General features: G+C 33.7%; 3 protein-coding genes and 1 pseudogene across 5 annotated transcripts; 1 reads left to right on the top strand and 3 right to left on the bottom strand.

Moving 5' to 3' along the window:
• The first annotated feature begins 168 nt into the window (after positions 1-168).
• Positions 169-994, top strand: LOC147495945 (uncharacterized). 2 transcript variants are annotated; one of them, XM_086564729.1, is made up of 3 exons: positions 169-440; positions 538-777; positions 867-994. In XM_086564729.1, exons 1-3 carry the CDS (start codon positions 274-276, stop codon positions 919-921), a joined length of 462 nt encoding a protein of 153 aa, XP_086420855.1. In that variant the 5' UTR covers positions 169-273; the 3' UTR covers positions 922-994. The 2 variants fall into 2 exon arrangements, with proteins under 2 accessions (XP_086420855.1, XP_086420854.1); XM_086564728.1 differs by having other exon boundaries at positions 223-440; positions 535-777.
• On the bottom strand, positions 974-9,380 carry LOC147495944 (phenylacetaldehyde reductase-like; annotated as a pseudogene). Its single transcript, XR_015199577.1, has 6 exons — positions 9,305-9,380; positions 9,059-9,238; positions 8,815-8,984; positions 2,746-2,981; positions 2,071-2,202; positions 974-1,917 (listed from the first exon to the last, which is right to left on the bottom strand). The product of XR_015199577.1 is annotated as a phenylacetaldehyde reductase-like (transcript).
• Positions 9,381-9,777: 397 nt separating this feature from the next.
• On the bottom strand, positions 9,778-13,465 carry LOC147495943 (RHOMBOID-like protein 2). Its single transcript, XM_086564727.1, has 6 exons — positions 13,047-13,465; positions 12,802-12,965; positions 11,738-11,901; positions 11,370-11,626; positions 10,726-10,852; positions 9,778-10,048 (listed from the first exon to the last, which is right to left on the bottom strand). Exons 1-6 carry the CDS (start codon positions 13,352-13,354, stop codon positions 9,926-9,928), a joined length of 1,143 nt encoding a protein of 380 aa, XP_086420853.1. The 5' UTR covers positions 13,355-13,465; the 3' UTR covers positions 9,778-9,925.
• Positions 13,466-21,393: 7,928 nt separating this feature from the next.
• On the bottom strand, positions 21,394-26,475 carry LOC147495942 (phenylacetaldehyde reductase-like). Its single transcript, XM_086564725.1, has 6 exons — positions 26,132-26,475; positions 25,886-26,055; positions 22,626-22,817; positions 22,141-22,303; positions 21,788-21,974; positions 21,394-21,609 (listed from the first exon to the last, which is right to left on the bottom strand). The coding sequence occupies exons 1-6, from the start codon at positions 26,253-26,255 to the stop codon at positions 21,465-21,467; spliced, it is 981 nt and encodes a 326-aa protein (XP_086420851.1). The 5' UTR covers positions 26,256-26,475; the 3' UTR covers positions 21,394-21,464.
• Between the last annotated feature and the right edge of the window lie 1,521 nt (positions 26,476-27,996).

Raw genomic sequence — 27,996 nt, 5'->3', positions numbered from 1 at the left:
TATTTCACCTTGGTAATGACTTAGGAAAATAGTCACCCTCTTTTTCACATCTGTATTGGGCACTGGATTTGAACAAAAAGGGGATGAAATTTTTCACATTCCCCTCTTTTTCACGTGCATTGGGAATGCTCTAACAGAAACATAAACAACTGCCTTCAGGCTTGGGCTTGGGCTCGAAAGAATCAATAAACCGTCATTGTTCCAGTCCAAGGTCCATACCCAAAACAGCCTTACAAGTTCCGAGAGAGAGAGAGATAGAGAGAAAGAGAGAAGATGTCGTTGGTTGATTACGCAGCATCTTCAAGTTCTGAAGAAGATGAAGAAGAAGATACAAAAGAGTTACAAAACAAAGAAGAAGAAAAGGAAAGAGAGTTGGAAGAAGAAGAACAAGTAATAAATCGAAGAAGAAACGATGCCGTTCTTCCTCCACCTCAAACTCAGTATACTTTCTTTCTTTCTTTTTCTTTCTTATTATTCCAATTTCCAATTCTAGTTTTTTTTTATATTGTATTCTTTTTTTGTTTGTATTCTTAGAAGATCAACTTCTGTTGGGAGACTTCCGGATGCTTCACTACTTTTGAACGCACCTGATTTCTCATCTCATCAAATGAGTCACAGTGACCACCATTCTGCAATTGCATCACGGAAGAGAGAATCAAATGGATCAGCAGCTTCATCTTATCCACGTAGTAAATTTCCTCGATCAAACTTGCCACACTCTAGAAATGTCCCCGACACTGTGGGTGGCTTGCTTGTTCCACCTCAACTTAGTGGAAGGTTAGTTAATGTTTTTTTATTCCCTCGTCACATCATGGAATGTGGAATGTTCTTGGTTCTGATTATATCTACTTGATTTTTTGTTGCAGGAGCAATGTTGTAACAGAAGACTTGAGCAAGCTGTTTGCAAGAAGAACTACATGATACCAAAATGTTGTATCTTTGCCTTCTATAATGTAAGATATCATGGTTAATAGAATCTTTTGGGATTTGGGTATGTTCTTTTTTCCTCGTCTTCTTTTCAAATTTGTTTTGGTATGTTATATGGGGATGGTTATATGAACTACACCTTATAGTGACTCCAAAGTTACGCCATTTCTAAAAGTGCACTTATAAGATGAATTGATAGCTAATTTTTTGTGGAGATATACATCACATGATGGAGAACACCCCTACAAAAAAATCAGCTCGATTGAATATGTTTAATTTTGTCAAAAGTTGTTATGAAGTTAAAAAGATTTGGGGCGTTGGATAATTTTGTAACATTCCAAATAATTTTTGACAAGGTTGTACATCTTCTTGTGAGGATGATCTTGATTGTATGGAGAACATCTCCACCAAAAGCTTCTAATTCATTGTATTTAGTGGTGGAGTAATTTTGGAGTCACTTTAAGTAACCACCCCCATGTTATATAATTATATGTAAGATGATCTAGTCTTATACTGAATGCACTTCCTCACAACTGAGTTGTACAAACTCATATATATCCGGGATGTAAGCATAAACAGTGTATTCGCGTCTTCCCGCAAGCACAGTTTGTGCAGGTGATGAAATCACCAATAGGTTTTGACATTTGCAAAACGATTTTATTATTGAAACAACAGTTCAGGCCACAAAACACTTGATTTAGACACATAGTTGCCATAGGTACTAAGGTAGCACTGTAGCAGGTGCTTCAAATTGCATTAACAATGGAACAGTAGAGATAATCTAATGTTGAGAATTGCCTCAAAACCAACAAGCACTTTAACTACGTATGTGGAACATTTGGAACTAAAAAATGGACTCAAAAGCTGATGAGCTTCTTCTCTTTCGAACTTTCAACAATATCCTTGAGGCTGACTTCCAAAGGAGTAAAGCTCTCTGTCTTCTCTTCTGAGACATTATAGGTTGGTGCAAAAGGCTTGTCATCAACACACCTGAGAATAATAATGAGATTAGAGAACTTAAAGCCATATACAAAGAAGAAAGTTGGTTCAAGTGTAGCATCTGTAGAAAGGGTTGATAAAATCGCAGCATATGTAAGTTACGAAGAAATGAAAATGCACTTGTTTTAAGAGGCAGAGGCTTACTTTTCAGGAAGTTGAATATAAGGGTAGAAAATCTTCACAATCTCAGAATAGTGAGCAACTCTGTCAACTACACAGTACCTTCCATGTGCTGAAGGAACCTCAAATGCGAGAATATGTGCATTCACAACATCTCTACATCAACCATCCAAAAGTCAAGCTGGGATATGTTCCTTTGCCTGCATTGAATTTTGAATATAGAACTTGAAAGAATAAAACGCAAGGGTCACGAGATCACCCTTCTTTCTCAGATTCAGAACCTGAATTTTTTTTGACAGAAGCTGAAAAAAACCAATCACCACTGCTGGTTGTATCGTAACCAAGTCAAGTACATGTTCTTCAGGGAAATTCCAAGTAGACTCTTCAGAGTCTACGCGTACGAGAGCATATACCAAAGCCGCTCCATAAACATGATAGAATTTCCATTAGTTATTTAAACACGCTGTAAGTCTGTAACACATAAGAGTTGTGGCTTTCTATGAATTAACTCGCAGGAACCCTCCATGAAGTGACATAGTCGAAGTTGTAAATTTCATATTACACGTAGTAAAATCTAACTAACAAGTTGTAAATTGCGTTAAAGGAATTAAAAAACTTAGATTACATGTTCAAACTGCCAAATGTTACAACAAGGACAGAATTTTATATTTGTCGCTTTAAAGAATTTCAGAAATAAACAGGAACCAATAAATGAAAACACAAACCTTTGACTCCTTGCAAAATTCTGGATCAGCAAACCATGTCTCATCAACTGTAACTTCAGGATTTCGAGGCTTTCCGTTAACCAAAACTGAAGCAATAGAGGATGTGATAACCACCCTTTTAACAGAATGCATTTTTGCACAAGAGCTAAGAACATTCAGTGGAGCTAAGAACATTCAGTGTCCCTTCACCGCAAGGTCAATTAGTTCAGCCTGAAACATTGACATACATACAAGAGGTAACACAATTACAAAAAGGCATATTTCACCCTCGAACTTGCCAAGTTTTACCACTTACCCCCTAAAGTTCAGTTTAGGCAATTTTAACCATGTACTTGTAAAATATATCCAACTCCATTTTTCTAGTTCATTTCCGGCACCAGAAGACTGACCGTGGATTAATTTTTTTCTTACGTGGAATTTCTAATTTTGAGATGTATCAAATTCTTGCACACTCAGCACACTCCCGGTCAAGTCAAGTCAACAAAAACACGAGAAAACCACGAGACCTACTAACAAAACCATTTCACACACCAACAAAAAATCATTCCCTCTCGTATTTTCTATCCCCAAATACCTAATTTGAAACCCTAATTCGCAAATGTTCAAATTTCTCTATGGAAAATCAAAATTGAAACCTTAGTTCACTAAAAATCAACAATTTATTCATTTTTGCTCAAACTCTTCATTGTTGCTACTCAAATTCTAGATGTCGATGTCTAATTCTACCACATCTGTGAACTCTCGAGGCAACTCCCGATTCCGAACCGTTTGCTATTGTGGACTTGAACCCAAGTTATGGATTTATCAGACGCCAATGAACCCAGAAGAAGATTTGTTGGGTGTAGAAACCTTCCACACCCAGAAAGGTGTTTATTCTTTGTTTGGGTTGATCCACTGGTGGGGAATGATCCTGAAGTGATTATTGCAAAACTGAGAGCTGAAATTGCAAAACTGAAGAAGAAGAACGAGGAGAAGAAATGGATTATAGTGTTTGTTTTTGCTTACTTGTTGTTGTCATGGTTGAAGTGAATTGTATCAACTTTAAAGACTTTAATGGAGTTTGAATGTATTGACTGTAATTTCCTTGTTGCCTATGTTTTATTATGTTTTAAGAACAATGCCTAAGAACAACTAGCTTTACACATAACTATAACCACTAAGATGAAAACAACCATGAACAAACTAAAATAGAGTAGCATAAGACACTGCAACATAACTAAAAGGCATGACTTTCGCAACAGAGCAACATAACTAAAACATAGCAACATAGTAACACAATAGAACAACAATTCAATTGAAAGGCAAACTTGGTTCCATTACATTCCATTAAAGTAAATGTCAAAATACATAACCAAAATACTGACAATGCGTACTGACAATTGTTCTAAGATTTTAACAAAAAAATTGGCACATTTCTCCCCACAAATTAAATAGAGGTGTTATATCCTCTAATTGGTCTTGGTCTTGGTCTTATAGCCCGTACCCTGAGGCTTAGTACCCAAAGTCTTCTTTGATCTTGTATTATTGGATGGACTTGAATCAAGAATCACAGCTGGAGTTGATGCAGCTTTTCTGGTAGGGGCTTTAGGTGCAGCTACTACTTGTGTCCCTCTAGGTGTAGCTGATGTTTTTCTGGCAGAGGCTTTAGGGGCTTTAGATGCAGTCTTGGCTGGACATGGATCCAAAATCACAGCTTTGCCTTTAAAAGCTTTAGGTGCAGCTGATGATTGTGTCTCAGTAGGTGCAACTCCAATAGGTGCAGCTGATGACCTTGTATTCTTGGCTGGACTTGTAGTAAGAATCACAGCTTTGCCTTTAAGAGCTCTAGGTGCAACTGATGCTTGTGTCTCAGTAGGTGCAGTTCTAGTAGATGCAGCTGATGACCTTGTATTCTTGGTAGGACTTGTAGCAAGAATCACAGCTTTGCCTTTGGGTTGTTTACCTCTGGGTGTAGATGAAGCAGATTGTGAAGCAACAACTGGATTTGATGGTTCTGTCATAATTGGGACCTACAAATATTACATTTGTGTATATGTATACAAATAAAAAACAAACCCAATAAAAAATTAAGGATTTAAACAGAACAACACTATATCATTTTTGAGTTTGCTTTTAGGCTTTGTTTTTCTTGGAGGTGTAGCTACAGCACTTGGAGGTGCATTACTTGGAGTTGTTGTACTTGGAGGTGTATTACTTGTGGGGGCACTTGGAGGTGCATTACTTGGAGATGCAGTACTTGGAGATGTTGTACTTGTGGGGGCACTTAGAGATGCAGTACTTGGAGCTGCAGTATTTGGGGCCTACAAAAAAGGCATTATATAAGAATGACATTATTGATACATGTTTCTTCTTTGATCTCCTTTGTGGTGGTGCACTTGTGTTCCCCTCTTTGTTTTTTCTTTTCACCTTCGAGTAGATATAAATAATGTGAACAACCCAAACAACAATATAAGTTAATAATGTAAATATCCAAAATAAAAATAGAAATAATAAAATGACCACTTACAGTCAATTTGGGTTGCCTTGGAGTTGGTGCAATAAGTTCTTTGCATCCTTTCTTGTTATGCCCCAACTCTTTACAGTTATAGCACCTCATATGTTTCCCTCTCCTTGAAATTTGTGGTCCCTTCTTTGGTGACTCCTGTGGGTCCTTCCTCCTATTTCTTTTGGGTCTATTAGGCATTCTTTTTGCCTTTAGAGGCAACAAATTTACACATTTGGTCTTCACCCATTGTACTCCTCCATTCAAAGGTTTTATATGTTCTTCATAAGAATGCTTAACTGTCTCAACGTTATACCATGACTGCACAAAACTGTCCACCCTCTTGGTAGCTTTAAAGATGGCAGAAATTGCATGACAACATGGAATCCCAATAAGAATCCTCTCTGCAGTTGCAAATCCTCTTTCTTAGGTAAACTGAATATCCATCATTCTCATTAGTAACCTGAAAATCTCCAGCCCCATGGTATATGCACAACCAGTCTCTACTTGCCATCTTGTTTTCTTCAATGGTTTTCCTAATTCTTGGAGCAAACACATCAGTCCACTTATGCATTGCTTCCCTCTTTTTTTGTATCCTGTTTACTATATAAATCCTGATGTCCTCCAACATATGAATTAAGGGCTTGAACCTTGCTCTAATAATATAACTATTAAAACACTCACTCATATTGTTCTCAACTGCATCACAAGAAGATGTATCCAACTGAAAAGCTTTACACCACTGTTCTGGATTTTGTCTGGTCCTCAAGTACTCTGCTGCATTAGCTGACACTAATTCAATCCTTTTCATGTTCCTCTCATAAACTGGAATGGTGGTACTTCTAGCAGTCATCCAAAAATGTTCTTTCAACATAGAACCATTAAATCTCTTCGTAAAATTGGCATATGCATGCCTTGCACAACACCTATGTTCTGCCAATGACAAAAGTGTGTGCACTGCATCAACCAACCCCTTCTGTTTGTCTGATATGATATAATAGTCCAGCCAAACCCATCTTCCACACCAATGTCATGAAGCAACAAATTCACAAACCAGAACCAAGAATCTTTGTTTTCACCCTCAACTACAGCCCTTGCAATTGGATACATTTGAATATTCCCATCCCTACCCACAACTGTCAACAATTCACCCTTTATATAACCCTTCAAAAAACAACCATCCAATCCTATCACAAGTCTACAATGCTTCCATCCCTTTTTCAGAGCATCTAGGCATACATAAAACCTTCTAAAATATTTTGGTGAATTAGGCTCATTTGTAGTACTTTCACCCTACACTCTAACAGTACTACCTGGATTTCTTGTCAGCAACTCATGACCATAATCATAAACCTTGGCATAGTGGTCTATCATAACTGAATCTCTCTCCCCCAATGCAAACTTCTTAGCTCTGGAACATTGATTCACTGAAACATTGATTGCATATATATGTAAAACAGAAGCTACAAAGTCCTCTAGCTTCCACCTAGGGTTGGCAAGGATTTGAGTCTTGTACTTCTTAGAAAGCCATCTAGCATTGCAAAATTTGGCATTAAAATCCCTATTACATTCATGCAAATCATTTAGTGATTTAATCTACCAGCTACACTCAACTTGCATTGGACTGGCATGACATCTCCATTCACACCCTTCACCACAAATAGTAGTTACCCTGTTTGCTTCATTCTTTATAAATTTAATTGAGTAACCATTTGCCACTCCATAATCTGTTAGAAAGTCCTTGAACTCATCTTTACTTGTAAACCTCATACCCAAAACAGGTTCAATTGCAAACATATTTGTCTTTGTATTAAATGTGGGCCAACTCTTCTTTTTCTTTCTACAAACCTCTGGTTCTACTGCTTCATCTTCTTCATCACTCTCTGTTGTGTTGTAATCTCCATCTTCCCCATACTCACTGTCATACCCAGTGTGCTCTGTTTCTTCAGAAAATACTTCATCAAGAAAAACCACATCAGGAGGAGCCTAGTCCCTTCACCATTTATATCATCTGCAGCAGTTTGACTAGCCCCTTCACCATTTTCATCTATATTCTGCTTACACTTCTTCATTTCAACCCTCATATACCTAATCTCAAGTAACTCTTCATCACTCACATTGTTTATACTACCAATTTCACTCTGAGAAGCACTATCATCATTAGATTGTTTGTGTACAACATAAACTTCTATGTTCCCAAATATATCAGCCTCTTTCACCATTGAGCTTACATCACTATCAGTCATAAGTGTCCTTAACCCATTTTCTAATTCCACCCCAGGAGTGTTAAATAAAATTTCAGCTATACTTATAGGAGGATAACCAAAATCCTTTACCATATTTCAGAGATAAAGGTATGTCATTTTAGCATTTATATCTTCATAAGAACAATTCAATTCTCCCCCATCATACTGCAAATTAGGGCTACGCACAAAAGTCCCACCATGATGTATACTTAAGATTTAAAAAAAAAAAGATCCACTGCATTTAAGTAATGAAATTAACATCAGAAGATGCACAATTAACATTTATATAATGTAAATTACTATGCACATATAATAGAATCGAATTCATAATGAATTTACTTACTTCAGGTCGTATTCAACAAATCAATCTAGAATTTGAGCAGCAACAATAAAGAGTTTGAGCATAAATGAATAAATTGTTGATTTTTAGTGAACTAGGGTTTCAATTTAGATTTTCCATGGAGAAATTTGAACATTTGTGAATTAGGGTTTCAAATTAGGTATTTGGGGATAGAAAATACGAGAGAGAATGATTTTTTGTTGGCGCGTGAAGTGGTTTTGTTGGTAGGTCACGTGTTTTTGTTGACTTGACTTGACTGAGAGTGTGCTGACTATGCTAAGTGTGCAAGAATTTGATACATCTCAAAATTAGAAATTCCACGTAAGAAAAAAAAATTAATCCATGTCAGTCTTCCAGTGCCGGAAATGAACTAGAAAAATGGAGCTGGATACGTTTTACAAGTACAGGTTTAAAATTGCCTAAACGAACTTCAGGGGGGTAAATGGTAAAATTTGACAAGTTCAAGGGTGAAATATGCATATTTGCCTTACAAGGCAAATAATAGACTACTACGCGCTAAAAAAAAAAAAAAAAAAAAATTTATGGGGTTAAGGCAGACCTCCACCAGTTTATATTGCAAAAGGGTAAACCTTACAAGCCTCCCTAAGAGTCAGATCATTAAAAGGAGGCACACAAAGACGCAAATCAACAAATTATAAGCCTAACATACCTGAGATCACTAGACATGCTACAAACGAACCCTAAGAAAGTAGAGCTAGAAATCCTAATTCCTAGTCATGATTTTCTTTACAATCTAAAGATGATCTTTCCTAAGAACCGCTGAACAAAGATTATGCCAAAGCATATACGCTAATAAGCATTAAACACACAGGTAGGAGCTTTCAAATAACTTGAACAAGATAAAAATGAGGTGGAAATTTTAGAATATATAATTGTGCAGGGGGGTAATTGGGTGTAGATTGAAAACTTTCTAGTAATGTCAATCAGTCAATGTGAGGAATATATAAACTAAACCTGTGGATCTGTTGCATCAACATAACACGGTGATGCTGTATGAAAAACACCTTCACAGCCAGCAACTATGGAGTCGAAAGACCCTTCCTCCATTAAGTTCGCACTGAACAAATGAAGTCTTTCATTAGCTCTAGGAAGTCGACACAAGTTCTCAGTCTTTCTAGGATCATCTGCAACATCGTATCAACTTTTAGTCTACATGACTAAAGAAGAGAACATAATAAGATGAAAAGAAAAGACTGACTTGGATCGCGAACAGAAGCTTTAACAGTGTAACCACGTTCAATCAGAAGCTTAACAAGCCATGAAGCTATATAGCCAGAAGCACCTGTAACACACACCGTCTTCTCTGCTCCTTCCCTACAACTCTCTGTCTCTCTCTCGTTTGGTGGGTATCCTCCTGAGTTCCTTCCCTCGTATATTCCTTAATAAACAACTCAAACTTGGACTGGCCTCACCCGCCAAATTTGAGTAATATTCTCCGGCCTACTGAGATTTAGGATAGCCACTGAAGATGGTGATCCTGTGATATCCATCATCCATGTTGTAGAATATGCAAAACTCATTTTTATCCCTTGAGATATAAATCAAATGGTTTTAAACAATTTTTGCCGTGAGGTCATAACAAGTTTTTAGAATTTTTCATTTGCTTGATCTTGTGGCTATATGATTTCCACAGTGACTTTGAGTTGTTATTTAGAGGGACTAAAACCTGAAGTTTTTGTTACTTTGACAAGAATTGTGCACGAGGATTGATCGTCGGGCTTTGCTGATTATGTATATTGCAGTCGCATATTGCAATTGCATATTGTCCATGCGAGAGATGGAAGTCTATCATAGCAGTCTGTAACACATTGCACAATCTGAACCAAAATTTAAGGGTGGGTTAGATTAGTTGCTAATAATGTATATAACAAATCCCCGTGTCCGTGTTGCAAGTTGCAGGTTGGAAATCTGAAAAAATAGAAAAAGAAAATTCTCTTCCGTACATTTGAATAAATCATATACAACAATGAATTGCTCAAGAAAAGTCTCTAGCTTCACATATTTCATGTTCTTTATAAAGAAGACTACGTATTGTTGAGTATATCGGTTTTTGTGGAAGTGTACATCAACTGCATAGCTCTAAACATAGCTGCTTAATCTGGGATTCAGATGCATTTGTAAGTGGATAAGTATGAGTTTTCCCACGGCCTTCGCACTCCAAGATCAGTTCATTTTCACTCTGTGTAGACTGCAACAATAAATCAAGTTTGAGGTTAGAGCCTATACAATATATCTCCTTGCCTGTGTGACATAATACATTGGAGGCCTTGGGAATATCAAAGGTTCAATCCAAGAAATTCCTCATCTCCACTAGAAAGGAGATGAGAATTTGCAAACACTCATTCTATCCAAACTTTAATGGAATCTCATATCATTTAGTAGGTCTGAACTCCGGTCAAGAAACATCCTCAATGGTGTAAAGCAGCATGTCCTAAATTTTCATATTGTGCGTTATGCGTTATGTAAATATGTCTTTGCAAAAGAGAAACCAGTCCCAGGTAAGGGTGGAATTTGAGCCGAGTGGCTCGGGCTCAACTCGTTTAAGCTCGGTTCAAGCTAGTTTGTTTAACTATGTGAGCCGAGCTCAAGCTCAAATTAAAACTCGTGTAACAAATGAGCTTGATGAAGCTCGGTTTGTTTAGCTCAAATAGCATCTTTGTAGTGTAAAATAACAGAGCTACTCGGGCTCGGCTCGTTTAAGCTTACTCGTTCAACTATATGAGCCGAGCTCGAGCTCAATTTAAGAGTCGTGTAATAAATGAGCCGAGGTTGAGCATAGTAAAGCTCGGCTCGTTTAGCTTGAATTCCACCCTTACCAGGACCTAAGCTGTGAAATTGTAATGAGAGAGGAAAAGTAGGATTTACCATGCAGGTTGTGGGCTCCGTCTTGCAGTTCCATTTAGAAGTGGGGACACAGCTCAAATAATGGCACCAGGAACAGTGTTCATTTGCATTTACCCCTTTGAAGAGCATGACCAAACCGACACTAAACCTGTTGAAAATGGCTAGCTTTGATCAGATAAATCCGACTTCACCTACACTATCCAGAGACAATAATAATAATAACGGTGACGTATGGTTTTAATCAACCAAAATAAAAAGTTCAATCAAAGATGGAAATTCGACATGGCTTTGTCTATGAAAGATCGTAAAGAAATTACCAAATGGACATCAAAATTCATGAGTTACAGATTTAAAAAGGAAAAGACAGAGGTATAAGCAAATATGCAGCCTAAGCTATTACAAGAAGACCAAGATAATAGCCTTCAGAGTTTAAATCTATCACACGGTGTTGGTTGGAACTTGGAAGTCTATAAAGCAAGTATAACATTACAGACATGCATCACCAACATATTCAGGCTACATAAAGAGAGATCTGATTGCAAACCATCACTGTCAATAGATTATTACATGTCTTCAATTTAATCAAGAAAAAACTTCACACTTTGATAAAGTAATCAAGTGTGGTTCAGAAAAGAGGGAAGTAAAGAAATATAGCAGACACTTACCCTACTATCAAAAGGATCAAAGCAGTCACCAATAGTATGTACTGATACATCTTGTGCTTAGATTTAGCCGATGTAATGTATCCAGGAGGAACACTTCTTTTGCTAACCCATCCATACTGAGGGCGAATAAGAATCACAAAGCCAAGAAGAAGCCCTGATGCAAATCCACCAATATGAGCAAAGTTGTCCACATGAGGGAGGATGCCCACGGCTAAATTGATAGCAATGATGAGCAGAAGAGTCAATAGTGCAGCTAGCTGAGCATCAAATTTTAAACCGTCAAACATTGTCACACAGAAAGTTATTGATCAAAGACTACATGATTCTGTGGGATATCATAGCTCCACTAAAACCAGGTATAAAGTTACCTTGTTTGAATAGATAGTCCAATTAGTGAGAAGCTCAGAAAGCATGCTCCCTAGTAGTCCAAACAGTGCACCAGAAGCACCAACCGAAATACTGTCTTGGATAAAAAGTGCAGACAGCACATTTCCACCAATGCCAGAGATGAGATACAGCATCCCTATTCGCACTTTAAAAAGAAAAGAAAACAGGAGAAGGGTCAGATCGAATTTATAAGTTTTAACAACATGAACACGAGTTTACTGACAAGAGAAATGCAGCTGGCTAGTGGCTACAGTGTATAATACAGATCAAAAAACAAATCTGATATATTAGCGAACAGACTGACACATTAATCAAATCTAAAAAAATTGCATCCCCATAAAATTGGAGGTTAAAAACGTTATGAGAATGTTCATAATGAAAAGAATTGATAACTAACAAATTGTATGTCCTATTGTTTCTCTTGAAGACAAATGCAAGACATTATTACCCACACTTAGCCAACAAAGAACGCATCAACATGTCTAAGTAATTTCTCGTTACTTCAGCACCTCCCACATAATTCACTTTACACAAAAAGAACAAACAAAAAATAACACAACACAACACAACATAAAGGCGACCCATTCCCATGCTACTTTAAAGTATTTGTTTTATGTTTTCACTTTGTACATTCTCTTGTCCCAACTCAACACTTTGTCAATCTCAATGAAACCATTTCCCACACCATAAATCGATATTCCAATCACTAATCCCCAAAGGTAAACTGACTTAATTCTAGGAAACACTACTTAACTCAAGATAGGATATAGAAATGATATTTTCACAAAGTTGGGCCACAGATTGGTAATGTCTCGCCAAAGAGTCATACCATATAGATTGAAAGGAGTTTATCATATTTCACCCTATGACAAAATTGAAACTCTTCTTCCCCTTACCCAAGACAACCATGTTCTCCAATTTCACAATCATGTCTTATTCGCATTTTTAACACACATATATATCATGCCAAGAATTGCATATATATATATATATATATATGAAAGTTAATAATTTGATAACTATAAAAGGAGGATAGGTGGCATACCAAAACCAAATTCTTGTTCAAGGCGGATCCCAATGAATAAAAGGCTCAACATATTAGCAAGTAAATGAAAAACACCAGCATGCAACCACATGGCAGTAAAAAGTCGCCACCCCTGGTGTCCATGTACCACTTTACTCACAACTTTAGCACCCATCTTATCTAGTCTGCACCACAAAACAAATAGTCACCAGTCACCACACATACATAATCTTTGTTCACTAAAACAAAAATGTAAACAAACTTACGTAATGGAAGAAGGGCCGAGAAGTGGATTCTCTTTAAGAGGTTGAAAAGAGAATCTACCAAGAAAATGAGCAATGCAATGACGAGAAGTAGAAACATTATTCTTGGGGCAATTGTTAATGTACATGGTGATGATGAATAAAATAGTATTGATTACTACAAATAAAGGTATGAGCCATGGTAGCCATGTCTTCTTTTTTCTTGAAGAAGAAGAAGTAGGCCGGCGTCCAATGATGTCTTGAGATTGACGCGACGCGTCAATTTCTACGGGATGGACGCCACGCCTTGAAGATGCGGCGTCACTTCCCATTGTAATAATAATTGATGAATGAATGAATGAATGAATGAAGAGAGAATTGAGGTTAAAGAAATTGAGGAACAGCGGTTCACCAAACTCTTTGTGTTTTCAGATACAAGTCATCCTACATTTGGACCCTGCCGACCAGGACAGCTGTTAATGAGAGAAACATATTTATTTTACGAACAGGTGCACCCGATTAAAACAGGACAACTACTAGTACACTTCTTCATGTATTTTGTGATATTACCCAATGTGACGAAGATAATATTGAATAGCAAGACATTCATAATCATAATAAAAGAATTATAATAAACACTACTTAAAATGCAAAACTATACTTGTCGAGACATTATATTCTCCCTACATGTAATACAACCATGTTTCGGGGTTAGTTCAATGCATTTGCACAAGTTTTCGATTTTATGTTAATTATTCTTTTAGGCTAGTTCAATGCAGTTGCATCTAGTTTTCTATTTCTCATTAATTATTCTTTGAGATTAATTCAATGTAGTTGTATCAAGTTTCTAATTTTCCGTTAATTATTCTTTGAAGTTAGTTATTGCAGTTGCACCAAGTTTACGATTTCCCGTTAGTTATTCATTAAGGTTAATTCACTGCAGTTGCATCTAGTTTTCAATGTTTCATTAATTACTTTTTGAGATTACTCTTTGCATTAGTTCAATACATCCGCATCTAGTTTATGATTTCTGATTTTTTATGCTTTGAGGTTAGTTCAATGTAATTTCATCCGGTTTCTGATGTCCCGTTAACTATTCTTTGATGTTATTTCAATGTATTTGCATCTAGTTTCTGATTTCCCGCCAATTATTCTATGAGGTTAGTTCAATGCAGTTGCATTCGGTTTTTTATTTACTATCAATTAGTTTTTTTGAGTTTTGAGATTAGTTCAATGCATTTGTATCCAGTTTTTTATTCCCCGTTAATTATTATTTGAGGTTTGTTTGATGCATTTTTGCATACCGTTTCCAATTTCCCGTTAAATATTTTTCAAGGATTTGCATCCAATTTCTAATTTCCCATTAAATATTTTTCAATGATTCACATCCAATTTCTAATTTCCCGTTAGTTATTCTCTGACATTAGTTTAATACATTTGCATCCAGTTTTCCAATTTCTGGTTAATTACTTTTTGAGTTTAGTTTATTGCATTTGCATAAAGTTTCCGATTTCCTGTTAATTACTCTTTGAGCTCAGTTCAATGTATTTGAATCTAGTTTTCGTTTTTTTTTTTTAAATTTTCTAATGTGGTGTGTGATACCAACTTTCTACTTATCCATATGTAGTGTCCTTGCAAACATGACATAAAAATAAATTATGCTTGATTTACTATATGGGATCATCAAAGATTATCCAGTTCCCGATTTCCCGTTAATTATTCTTTAAATTATACCTGACTCACTATGTGGGATCCACAAAGATTATCTATGAACAGGTCCTATCATATTAATTATTCTGAAAAATATATGTAACTATATATACAAATATTATATTGATCACTCATCCAAATTTCTTATAACATGAAAACCCCACGTACTCTCTATTAAAAAAAATAACTCGTCATTGATAAAACCCTTCAACTTCATTTTGTTGTTTAATATTAGAAGTTTGATTGAAGTTTTGTGAGATTGTCTAATAAGACGAAATTCATATTGAAGCTATTTGAATATGTTCCTAATCATACGAAAAAAGATAAGATAAACATTGTTTTAAATGCAAAACTATACTTATCAAGACATTCCCACTATATATAACACAACTATATTTTGAGGTTAGTTCAATGCATTTGCATTTAGTTTCTGAATTCATGTTATTTATTTTTTGAGGTTAGTTCAATGCAGTTGCATCTAGTTTGCGATTTCTTATTAATTATTATTTGCAATTAGTTCAATGTATTTGCATCAAATTTCCAATTTCATGTTAATTGTTCTTCGAGGTCAATTCAATGCATTTGCATCCAGTTTCCGATTTCCAGTTAATCATTCTTTGAAATTAGTTTAATACATTTGCATCCAGTTTTCGATTTCTCCTTTATTATTCAATGAGGTTGCATTTACACCTAGTTTCTGATTTCCCGTAAATTATTGTTTGAGGTTAGTTCAATTAATTTGCATCCAATTTCCAATTTTCCATTAATTATTTCTTGAGGTTAGTTCAATGCATTTTCATCCAATTTATTTTTTGAAATTAGTTCAGTGTAGTTGTATCCGGTTTCCAATTTGCCGTTAATTATTTTTTAAGATTAGTTTCACTCATTTGCATCATGTTTCCAATTTATAGTTAATTTTTTTAGGTTAGTTCAATACAGTTGCATCCAGTTTCAATTTCTCGTTAATTTAATCTCTGAGGGTTAGTTCAATGCATTTGCATCCAATTTTCATTTCCCGACAATTATTTTTTTATGTTATAGTTCGATGTATTTGCCTCCAAGTTTTGATTTTCCATTAATTATTCTTTGAGATTAGTTTAATACAGTTGTATCCATATTCCAAATGTCCATTAATTACTTTTTAAGATTAGTTTAAAACTTGCACATGTGCATCCAATTTCCGATTTCTCATTAAATATTATTTGAGGTTAGTTCGATGCATTTGTATCTAGTTTTTTGTTTCCCGTTAATTGTTCTTTGACGTTAGTTTCATGCAGTATTATATATATTTTAAAATATTTGTTATTATTTTTATTTTTATTTTTCATTTGCTATTATATATTTTATGATATTATTTTTTGTATAATTTAATTTTCCACATGTAATTTGTTTTGGTTTGGTTTGGTATATAATTTATTTAAGCTCAACGTCTACTTTAACTAAATCAATAGTTATATAATTTATTTAAGCCAACGTCCGCTTTAACTGAATCTTGTTATTCCGCTAAAATTAAAAATTATAAAATTTATAAATTTAATTGGAATATGTTGTAATTATTGTGGCAGAAATTGTGGTTTTTTTAAATCTTTAACTATGACTAAATGTCTAAATTCCACAGTGGATGGCACATCAAATTGATCCAACCTTATTTGTTAGGCCCACATATATAGTGCATACAATACAATTTTATTTGTTTTGGGTATACACTATTACTTATTTTATGATTAGTTTACTTTTTTTTCATTTACATGTGTGGTTAACAAATGCATAAAGTAAATGTTCAAGCAACTCAATTCATTTTTTCCTTTGTTCTTTTATAGTTTCATTGCTATTTTCTAGAAAGAAACTTTGTTATGTTAAACTTCACCTGAGATTAGTGTGGAAACTATTCTTTGTCGAGTAAGGGTTTTAAGAAAATCGTTTTTGGTTGAAACTATTGTTTTTAGCAATTTAGTTTTTTGTTTTTTTTTTTCCTGTAATTAGCTATATTGTTTAGAAAAAGTTGGACTCTGTGAAACTCTAGATGAAATTGTTTATTTATTTATATCATACTTTTTCGTAATTAGTAATAGAGTTTAGAAAAAACTAGAGTCTTTGTGAGTGCTCTAACAAATAGATTGGTGAGGATATAACTATAATATATATCTAAAGATTTGGATTTTTTATTTTTTTTTTTTGTTATTAGTAGATTGTACAAAAATTGGAGGCTCTATGAAGCTTTGAAAAATATAGCCAAGAGGGTATAGCTGTAATATATATCTAAGGATAAGCTAGAAATGTAATACTAGTGAGTTGTCTTTAAATATATATTATAGCTATACCCTTTTGGCTCTATTTTTCAAGGCTTCACAAAATCTTCAACTTTTTCTAAACTCTAATACTAATTACGAAAAAAAAATCAAATCTTTAGATATATATTATAGTTATACCCTTACCGATATATATTTTTGGAGCACTCCAGAGACTCCAGCTTTTCCTAAACTCTATTACTAATTATGAAAAAGTAGGGTATAAATAAATAAACAATCTCATCTAAAGTTTCACAGAGTGTCCAATTTTTCCTAAACAATATAGCTAATTATGGAGGAAAAAAAAACTAATTTGCAAAAAACAATATTTTCAACAAAAAACGATTTTCCTAAAACCCTTACGCCAGAAAGAATAGTTTCCACACTAATCTCAGGTAAAGTTTAACATAACAAAGTTTATTTCTATAAAATGATAATGAAACTAGGAAAGAACAAAGGAAAAAATGAATTGAGTTGCTTGAACATTTACTTTATGCATTTGTTAACCACACATGTGACTGGGAAAAAAAAAAGTAAACTAATCATAAAATAAGTAATAATAGTGTACATCCAAAACAAATAAAATTATATTGTATGCACTATATATATGGGCCTAACAAATAAAATTGAATCAATTTGAGGTGTAAAATTTAGTTATAGTTAAGGATTTCAAAAACCACATGCCACAATAATTACAACATATTCTAATTAAATTTATAAATTTTATAATTTCCAATTTTAGCGGAATAACGAGATTCAGTTAAAACGGACGTTGGTTTAAATAAATTATATAACTATTGATTTAGTTAAAATAGACGTTGGGTTTAAATAAATTATATACCAAACCAAACTAAAACAATTTACATATGGAAAATTAAATTATACAAAAAATAATATCACAAAAATATATAATATAAAAAAAAAAAAAAAAAAAAGTATGAAACTAACGTCAAAGAACAATTAACGAGAAACAGAAAACTAGATGCAAATGCATCGAACTAACTTCAAATAATATTTAACGGGAAATCGGAAATTGAATGCACATACAAGCATTAAACTAATATTAAAAATTAATTAATGGATAATCAAAATATTGATACAACTGCATTAAACTAACCTCAAATAATAATTAAAGAGAAATCAAAACTTGGATGCAAATACATCAAACTAAAACCAAAAAATAATTGTCGGGAAATCGGAAACTGGATGCAAATGCATTGAACTAATCCTCAGAGATTAAATTACGGAAATCGAAAACTGGATGCAACTGTATTGAACTAACCTAAAAAAATAAGTATAAATTGGAAACAGGATGCAAATGTGTGAAACTAATCTTTAAAAATAATTAACGTGAAAACAGAAACCGGATGAAACTACACTGAACTAATTTCAAAAAATAAATTGGATGCAAATGCATTGAACTAACCTCAATAAATAATTAACGAAAAATTGAAAACTGGATGCAAATTCATTGAACTAACCTCAAACAATAATTAACGGGAAATCAAAAACTAAATGCAAATGCAACTTCATCGAATAATAAACGAGAAATCGGAAACTGGATGCAAATGTATTAAACTAATCTCAAAAAATGATTAACGGGAAATCGAAAACTGAATGCAAATGCATTGAACTGAGCTCGAAGAATAATTATCAGGAAATTGGAAATTGGATGCAAATGCATTAAACTAACTGCAAAGAATAATTAACAAGGAATCGAAAATTGGATGCAACTGCATTGAACTAACTTCAAAAAATAAATAATAGAAAATCAGAAAATAGATACAAATGCATTGAACTAACCTCAAAATATAGTTGTGTTATATGTTGTGGGAATGTCTCGATAAGTATAGTTTTGCATTTAAAACGATATTTATCTTATCTTTTTTCGTATAATTGGGAACACCTTGCTATTCAAGTAGCTTCAATATGAACTTCGTCTTATTAGACAATCTCACAAAACTTTAATCAAACTTCTATTATTAAACAACAAATAAAGTTGAAGGGTTTTATCAATGGTGAGTTATTTTTTTTTAATAGAGAGTACGTGAAGTTTTCATGTTATAAGAAATTTGGATGAGTGAGCAATATAATATTTGTATATAATAGTTATGCATATATTTTTTAGAATAATTCATATGACAGGACCCGTTCGTAGATAATCTTTGGAGATCCCACATAGTGAGTCAGATATATAATTTAAAGAATAATTAACGGAAAATCGGAAATTGGATAATTTTTTATGATTCCATATAGTAAATCAAATATAATTTATTTTTATGTCATGTTTTAAAAGGACACTACAGATGGATAAGTAGAAAATTGATATTACACACCACATTGGATAATTAAAAGGAAATCGAAAACTGGATTCAAATACATTGAACTGAGCTTAAAGAGTAATTAACGGGAAATCGGAAACTTTATGCAAATGCAATAAACTAAACTCAAAAAGTAATTAACTAGAAATCGGAAATCGGATGCAACTGCATTAAACTAACGTCAGAGAATAACTAATGGGAAATTAGAAATTGGATGAAAATCTTTGAAAAATATTTAACGTAAAATTGGAAACGGTATGTAAAAATGCATCAAACAAACCTCAAATAATAATTAACGGTAAATCAGAAACTAGATGCAAATGCATTTAACTAACCTCAAAATATAATTAACGTGGAAAAAAAACCAAATGCAACCTGCATTGAACTAACATCATAGAATAATTGACGGAAAATCAGAAACTATATGCAAATGCATTGAAATAACATCAAAGAATAGTTAATGAGAAATCAGAAACCGGATGAAATTGCATCGAACTAAAACCTCAAAGCCTAAATAATCAGAAATCATAAACTAGATGCAGATGTATTGAACTAACCTCAAAGAGTTATTAATGAGAAATCGAAAACTGAATGCAAATGTAATTAACTAATCTAAAGACTAATTAACAAATATATAAACATAAAAAAATGGATGCAAATGCAATCAACTAACCTCAATGAATAATTAACGGAAATCATAAATTTGATGCAACTGCATTAAACAAACCTTAAAAAATAATTAACGAAAAATCGAAAACTTACTGCAAATGCATTAAACTAGCCTCAAAAAACAATTAATGGAAAATATTAACGGGAAATCAGAAATTGGATACAATTGTATTGAACGAACCTCAAAGAATAATTAACGGAAAATCGGAAACTGGATGTAATTGTATTAAACTAAAATTATATATTAACTAACAGGCCGGGAAATAAAAAATTGGATGCAATATCCTTGATGAATATTTAACAGAAAATCAGAAACTGGATACAAATGCATTGAAATAACTTCAAATAATAGTTAACTGGAAGTCAGAAACCGGATGTAACTACATCGAACTACTCTCAAAGCATAAATAACCGAAAATTGGAAGCTAGATTCGAACTAACTTCAAAAAATAATTAATGGGAAATCAGAAACTGGATGCATGCAGATGTATTAAACTAACCTCAAAGAGTAATTAACAGAAAATTGGTACCTTGATGCAAATGCAATTAACTAATCTCAAAGAGTAATTAACGAAACATTGAAAACTAGATAGAACTGTACTGAATTAACCTTAGAGTCTTTCTACGTGAACAAACTATTTTGAACAAACTCTAGAGAACAAACTGACGTGGCAAGCAGAGAGCCCTTGATTGCAGTACTTCTTGGAGCAATACACACGCACCCCTGCTTGATGAGTGCCACATCAGTTTGTTCAAGAGAGTTTGTTCATATAGAATTTTTGTTAACCTTAATGAATAACTAACGGAAAATCGTAAACTTGGTGCAACTGCACTGAACTAACCTCAAAGTATAATTAACGGAAAATCAGAAACTTGATACAAATACATTGAATTAACCTCAAAGAATAATTAATGGAAAATCGAAAACTATATCCAACTACATTAAACTAGCCTCAAATAATAATTAACGTAAAATTAGAAACTTGATGCAAATGTATTGAATTAACCTCGAAACATAGTTGTATTATATATAGGGAGAATATAATATCTCGACAAGTATAGTTTTGCATTTTAAGTAATGCTTATTATAATTATTTTATTATGATTGGAAATGTCTTACTATTTAAGTAGCTTCAATATCATCTTCGCTACATTGGGCATTCTCACAAAATTTCAATAAAACTTTTATTATTAAACATAACAACAAAAATAAATCGATCGGTTTTACCAAGATTTGGTGCTTTCTTTTGATAGAGAGTGGTGCAATAAATTTAAACAAGTGATTAATACAATTTCCATATCTCATAGCTATGAATAGTTGCTAATATTTTTAGAATAATTTAATATAATGACACCCGTTCAGTAGGGCCGGATTCAAAACTAGTGATTATACAAAGTTGATTGTGGGAACCCCTACCCTTATTTGCAATATTTTGTAACTAGCTTAGATAGACTCAAAAGCTGATAAACTTCTTCTCTCTCAAACTTTCAACAATGTCCTTGAGGCTGACTTCCAGAGGAGTAAAAACAATTCCCAAGCTCTCTGTCTTTTCTTTGGAGACAGTATAGGTTGGTTCAAAAGGCTTGTCATCAGCACACCTGAGAAATTTACGAGACAGAGGATTTAAAACCATGTATATAGTAATAAATAATTTTGTTCAATGCATAGCATCTGTGAAACGGGGTTGAGAAAATCGTAGCATGCATATTCCGATCAGTGCAGTTTCGACTGTACTAAGAAATGTAAACACACTTTCTTTAGGAAGCAAAGACTTACTTTTGAGGAAGTTGAATACAAGGGTAAAGCTCTTGTAGAATCTTCACAATCTCTGAATAGTGAGCAACTCTGCCAACTACACAGTACCTTCCATGTGCAGAAGGAACCTCAAATGCGAGAATATGTGCATTGACAACTTCTCTAACATCAACCCATCCAAAAGTCAAGTTGGGATATGTTTTTTTGCCTGCGTTGAAGAACCCAATATTGAATATAGATACTTGAAACAGTTGAAAGAATAAAGGTGCAATGGTCACGAGCAAATAACCCTTCTTTCTCATATTCAGACACCGAAATTTTTTTTGATAGAAAACTGAAAAACTAACCACGGCCGCAAACAATAGTAACCATACCATTTATCAAGTTTAGAACCATCGAAGCGCTCTCATTAAGTGTTGGCTGTAGAAGAGGACCAATCACCACTGATGGATGAATGGTAATCATGTCAATTCCATGTTCTTTTGCAAACTTCCAGGCAGCCTCTTCAGCTAAACTCTTCGAGAGCATGTACCAAAACTGCTTAATAAAAGTAATAGGGATCAATATTTCTTTGCTCTTTACCGACCCAGCTGTATTATGTCAAAATTTACTCATAACAGAATTTGGTGACAATTAACGCATCATTGAACCCCCCAAAGCATTTCGTACTTTCGTAGTGGCTTGTTCTTTATCACATGTTCAAATTGATAAAGAAGTATAGTAGTAAGTTTACATGCATAACTAGCCCGTTGTAAATATTCCTAAAAAAAATAAAGAATATATTTATGCATGCAGAGTTTCATATTTATCATTTAAAAAAGTTCGGCGATAAACCGGAATAGGCAAATGAAAAATGTACCTTTGATTCCTTACAGAACTCTTGATCAGCAAACCACGTTTCATCAACCGTAACTTCAGGAGTTTTAGGTCTTCTGTTATAATTAACGGATGCCATAGAAGATGTCACAACCACCCTCTTAACAGAAGGCGTTTTTGCAGAAGAACTAAGAACATTAAGTGTACCCTTCACCGCAGGTTCAATCAGTTCAGTCTGTAAGATGGAAACATACAAGAGCTATTATTAATTTATTATATATATATATATATCTATATCTTAATATTAAAGCTCCCGCAAGGGGTATTTTTCGAGCTCCCACAAAATTCCACATCATCAACTTAATAGTTAATTTAACAGGAAACTCTTTTCCTTTTAGAATCCGACTTCAAACGGGAATCTCCTTTCCTTTTAAAACCAAAACTCAAATAGTATCATAAAAACTTTTTATTTCCAAATTAAAATGGTATCCCTCCCCCAATTAAAAAACACGGGGTTTTAAAATATAATTAAAACAATTTGTTAAGAAATTAAAACGGATTTTTAAGACTTGATTAAAACAATTTGTTAGGAAATTAAAATAGGTTAGCGATGAAAATAGGAATCACGATTTGTTATGATTGTTAAGCAAATTTTTAAAAGAATTTTCATGCATGACGATGCGGCCCTACTTTCTAGTATATATATATATATATATATATATATATATATATATATATATATATGGAACGGATTGTTAAGTATAAATATGGAGCCTCATCACCCTAATGGTTTCCAAATTGGAATTGGAAACCAAGCACCGCCAACACCTTTTGCCAACATGTAATGGTTTTAGGAAATTTTGAGGTATTTGAGAATTGTAGCCACTAAGAGAGCTCATATTGTATGGGATGTGTAGCGAGTATTATTGGAGCAAGAATTAGTGTAAGACTAGGCCCAACCCTCAGAAGGTGATATGTGAAGACCGCGACAGACCCTAATATACAAGGCCCAAAAATTAGCAAGAAATGAGGTTCAATCTCTTGGTTCTAACTCGGTTGAGTATAAACTCCCTCCCATCGACCCATATCACATAACCTCCTTATTATTTAGGTCTCATTAAATAATCTCCCTGTTTTCCAAAAAAGAGATAAAATCTGGTCTGTTTTTATTATTCATTTTATCATATTTCCTTTTTTACCCTTTTGGGATTGAAAATTTCCCGACTATATATAAATGTATTTTTATATAGTCATATATATATATGTAAAACTATATTTCCATAGTCATTGGAACTATAAAAACTTAAATTTACATAGTAACTTTTGGGATTGAAAATTTTCTGACACCTGACAGAATATATGTAAATATATTTTTACATAGTCATATAAATGTAAAACTATATTTATATAGTCATTGGAGCTATGAAAACTTAAATTTACATAATAACTTTTGGGATTGAAAATTTTCAGACGACACCAGACAAAATATAAATTTAAATTTTCCTATGAAAAAAAAATTTATATGAAAATTTAAATTTAAATAGATTAAGAAGACTATGTAATTTTATATTGTCATATGTAAATACAAATTTATATAGGATGACGTCAGCCCGATTTGTCCTTAAGCCGAAATTATAAGTAAAGATTGATGACGTCAGCCCGATTTTCACAGGGGTATTTTGGTCTATTTTGGTTTTGATGTTATGTTTAAATAATAGGGAGGTTTTATGCATTTGTTCGCTTACAAGGGGTTTTTGTGCAACCATTTAAGTACTAGGGAGATTAAACCCATTAAATTAGTTTTAGTAGCAAAGGGCCTATTTTGGCAAATCAAAAGCCCAAAAAACCGAAAAGTAATAATAAACAAACGAATAATTCTTTTAGTAAAAAAAGGAATAATAGAAATAATAGAATATCTATATAACTGATATACATGTATGCTCTTAGGCAAACGTCCGTGTACGGATCTAGCACAAAAAAAAGGAATAAGCAATATTTCTCTACGTGAAAGTTTAAATAAACCATATTTCTCTATGGGAAAGTTTAAATTGGGAGCCCAAGTCCTTTTTCACTTTATTTAACTTTCACACTCGTCTCTTCTCCTGTTTTTACTCCTCGTAACATATATCTCCTCTTCATACCCTCCCCTCTTTTCTCTCTCTTTAAGATCAACTCTAATTCACTTCTTTCTCAACAGCTTCTCCGTGCATACCCTTAAATCCTTCTGCTTACAATATGATTAAATGGAAAAAATAAATAAATAAACTATATAATTACACTGGTCTTACCATCCTTGAAAAAAAAAAGTCTTACAATCACCATTAAAACCACTTCCATAAATTGTCATCAACTACATCACAAAGAGCTACACAATTTGATGAGTAAATCTGTTGTTTGTTCTCCCTTTCATTTTTGTTGATTTCTTGTACTTAATTTAATTTGTAAATTTGAATTTGGGTTGTACTATTTGAGAGATGTGAGAGATTAAACCTTTGTAAAAATTGAAACAAGAATTTGTTCCATGGTGGGAGAGAGTTATTTCTCTTAATTTATTGGCTATCTTGAGAGAGTAAGAGGAGAGACTAAAGTATGAGGACAGAGAATCAAGTAAGAGAGTTAAACAACGGGTAGAGTAATACACTAATACTAGGACAGGGAGACGGTCTTCAATATTTAGAAACATATATAGGACCCATTTTGTGTTGATGGAAGACTAAAACACGACCACATTTCGTCGTTTGCACAGGGCCATTGAAAACTAATGGACGCCCTTAATTGTGTAAGGCAATCGCCAAATTTGTGAGTGCATTGTGATAGTGCAATAGCATAAATTTATAAATGCCAAAATTGTGTAAGTGTGTGAGAGATATTGGTGTTTGTGTGAGGCTCATGACATTGTAAATAACTCGATATTTGATTATAGTGGATTTTTGTGCGGTTGTAAACGTAGTCAATTGCCAAACCACATAAGTTCTTTGTGTTCGTTTATTATTTGTTTTTTTATTATTGTTTTAGTTATTGTATTGGTGTTCTTGTTTTGTTATTGATTCTAAGATCTTGAAGATAACTGTCGTTAGTCGGGATTAGTGTGATATCTAATTCCTATCACGGATAAAACACGTAAGAAAAAAATTCAATTCCATCAAGAAACATAGCTAGGACTAAGAACTTTCGTAACTTAAACAAGATAAATTAAATACGATGCAGAAATTATAAAATTAAAAACGTGTGCGAGGGGAGGTGGGTAATCAGTTGAAAAAGATAAATACTATTGCCAACATAACATAGGAACAAGTAAACCACCTGTGGGTCTGTTGCCTCCATAAAACATGGTGAGGCTGTATGGAAAACACCTTCGCAACCAGCAAGTATGGAGTCAAAACATCCTTCATCCATTAAGTTTGCTTGGAACAACTGAAGTCTTTCATGAGCTCCAGGAAGTCGAAGTAAGTGCTCAGTCTTTTTAGGGTCATCTGCAAAATCATATCTACTTGAGGATACAAGAATGAAGAAGAGTAGAAGTTAGATGAACAGATAATTGAAACTGACTTGGGTCGCGAACAGAAGCTTTAACAGTGTAACCACGTTGAAGCAAGAGCTTAACAAGCCATGAAGCTATATACCCAGAAGCACCTGTAACACACACTGTCTTCCCTGCTCCCTCACTACTCATTTTTTTCGTATCAAGACTCTCTTACACCTCTCTCTCTATATATAGCTGGGTGGTATCTTCCTTTTATATTCCGTAACTCAGATTTTCTTTCTTAACTTTGACTTCACCCGTCAAATTTGACTAATCTATTCCTACTAAATTTAGGATAAGCTACTCCAGTGAAGTTGCTGATCCGAATTCTAGAATTTGCACTAATTTTCTTTTTTGATAAATCAACAATTTAGTGCTATGCTATATTGCCAGTCTATCTATATGAGGGGTATACATATGGTTTTAGCAGGATTTGGGAGGACGTAGATGCTTACCTCATCCTACACTTGGGAAGCAAGTCACATATTAGTTGTTCAAACTTCAAAAGTCAGACAAATTGTAATCAGTGGTTAGGTACCTACATGAATCGAGAATTAAAGCTATTTCCTTTGTTATCTAAACTCTGAAATAATTTTCTAAATAAAATTATTTAACATATAGCTAACCCATTCGAGTGTTTTCGCCCCACCTTAAGTGTAATACCCGCACAATATCATTGTTGACATATATGAGCCTCTAATATATTAATTGAATTGATCCTGAGAGGAGTGTTGACATATATGAGTCTCTAATATATTAATTGAATTGACCATTCACATAAGTTCGAGCTTATGAAAAAAGAGTTCGATTTTGTAGAATGACTTGTCCACAAACATCACTTTTCTATTGGTCAAAATAATTTTCAGACAGTTTAACAGTTTTTTTGGGCAGTAAAATAGTATTTTCGGGCATCCATCAATCATCAGCTGAGGTCTTGTTTGCTGTTCACAAACATATTCTCATGGAGAAATTGGCAATTTAAAATGGTATCGGAGCCACTGGTTTCTGAGAAGTCTCGGGCTCAACTCCTACCAGGTGAAGATGTTCACTCCTTAACTTCTACCTGTGTATTTCCAGCGTGTCCCGCTGAGAGAGAATATTGACATATATTAGCCCTAATATATTAATAGAAATTGACAATTTAACAATCATCTTTATGTATAGATTGTAGTTACGGGTGACGGGTTAAAGACTTTAAAAAAACCTATGCGCATACTAGTAATTGTAGGAAACTTATTCCAAAAATATATTTATTGTTAAGTAAACAAGAAATCAAATTGATATAACAAATATATCATGAACAAACTTTTAATTTCAACAAACAAACAAATATTTTAGTTCAACGAATGAACTTAATTTACCAATTATTAAATCCGAGCCTAGTGATGATCACTATGTCCTTAAGACAGATTTTCCCCCTCACGGTACGTACTTGAAGGTTGATGGAAAATTGTCTCTCAAGATAGAATGAATTTCCTTATATAGAAAGCTAGCACTTCAATTTTATAGAATCAGCGAACACAACATAGTATTTGACTAAGAACAGGGGGAGAAGAGAAAGATCAGAACTTTGTGTGATATGGTCTGTCTTTCTCTCCAAATTCATCCACTATTTATAGGTGAGTGGTGCTTCTTCGAAACAACATAGTGACTCTTGGAAAAAAGTAAGCAACTCTTTGAAAAGTCACATGTTTCGAAAGGACACACTATTTCGGCATAAAGCATTGTTTCGAACCAGTGTATATTTCGAAAGGTCACACCTTTTCGGCATGATACACGAGGGGATCTGGGTAATCAGTTGAAAAAGAATATAAACATCTAAGTAAACAACCTGTGGGTCTGTTGCATCCATATAACATGGTGAGGCTGTATGAAAAACACCTTCGCATCC

This window comes from Coptis chinensis, chromosome 6 (genome assembly GCF_015680905.1).
Source record: "Coptis chinensis isolate HL-2020 chromosome 6, ASM1568090v1, whole genome shotgun sequence".
Lineage (NCBI taxonomy): Eukaryota > Viridiplantae > Streptophyta > Magnoliopsida > Ranunculales > Ranunculaceae > Coptis > Coptis chinensis.
The sequence above is the reverse complement of the archived record's forward strand: the minus strand, read 5'-3'. Positions and strand labels throughout refer to the sequence as shown.

Coding starts and splice junctions, on each gene's coding strand:
- LOC147495945 (XM_086564728.1), top strand. CDS start 274: ATGTCGTTGGTTGATTACGCAGCATCTTCAAGTTCTGAAGAAGATGAA. Junction 441..534: donor CTTCCTCCACCTCAAACTCA/GTATACTTTCTT, acceptor TTGTATTCTTAG/AAGATCAACTTCTGTTGGGA. Junction 778..866: donor CCACCTCAACTTAGTGGAAG/GTTAGTTAATGT, acceptor TTTTTGTTGCAG/GAGCAATGTTGTAACAGAAG.
- LOC147495943 (XM_086564727.1), bottom strand. CDS start 13,354: ATGGGAAGTGACGCCGCATCTTCAAGGCGTGGCGTCCATCCCGTAGAA. Junction 12,966..13,046: donor CTCGGCCCTTCTTCCATTAC/GTAAGTTTGTTT, acceptor TTTGTGGTGCAG/ACTAGATAAGATGGGTGCTA. Junction 10,049..10,725: donor CGGAGCCCACAACCTGCATG/GTAAATCCTACT, acceptor TTATTGTTGCAG/TCTACACAGAGTGAAAATGA.
- LOC147495942 (XM_086564725.1), bottom strand. CDS start 26,255: ATGAGTAGTGAGGGAGCAGGGAAGACAGTGTGTGTTACAGGTGCTTCT. Junction 26,056..26,131: donor AGCTTCTGTTCGCGACCCAA/GTCAGTTTCAAT, acceptor ATGATTTTGCAG/ATGACCCTAAAAAGACTGAG. Junction 22,818..25,885: donor TGGAGGCAACAGACCCACAG/GTGGTTTACTTG, acceptor TCCATCTTACAG/ACTGAACTGATTGAACCTGC.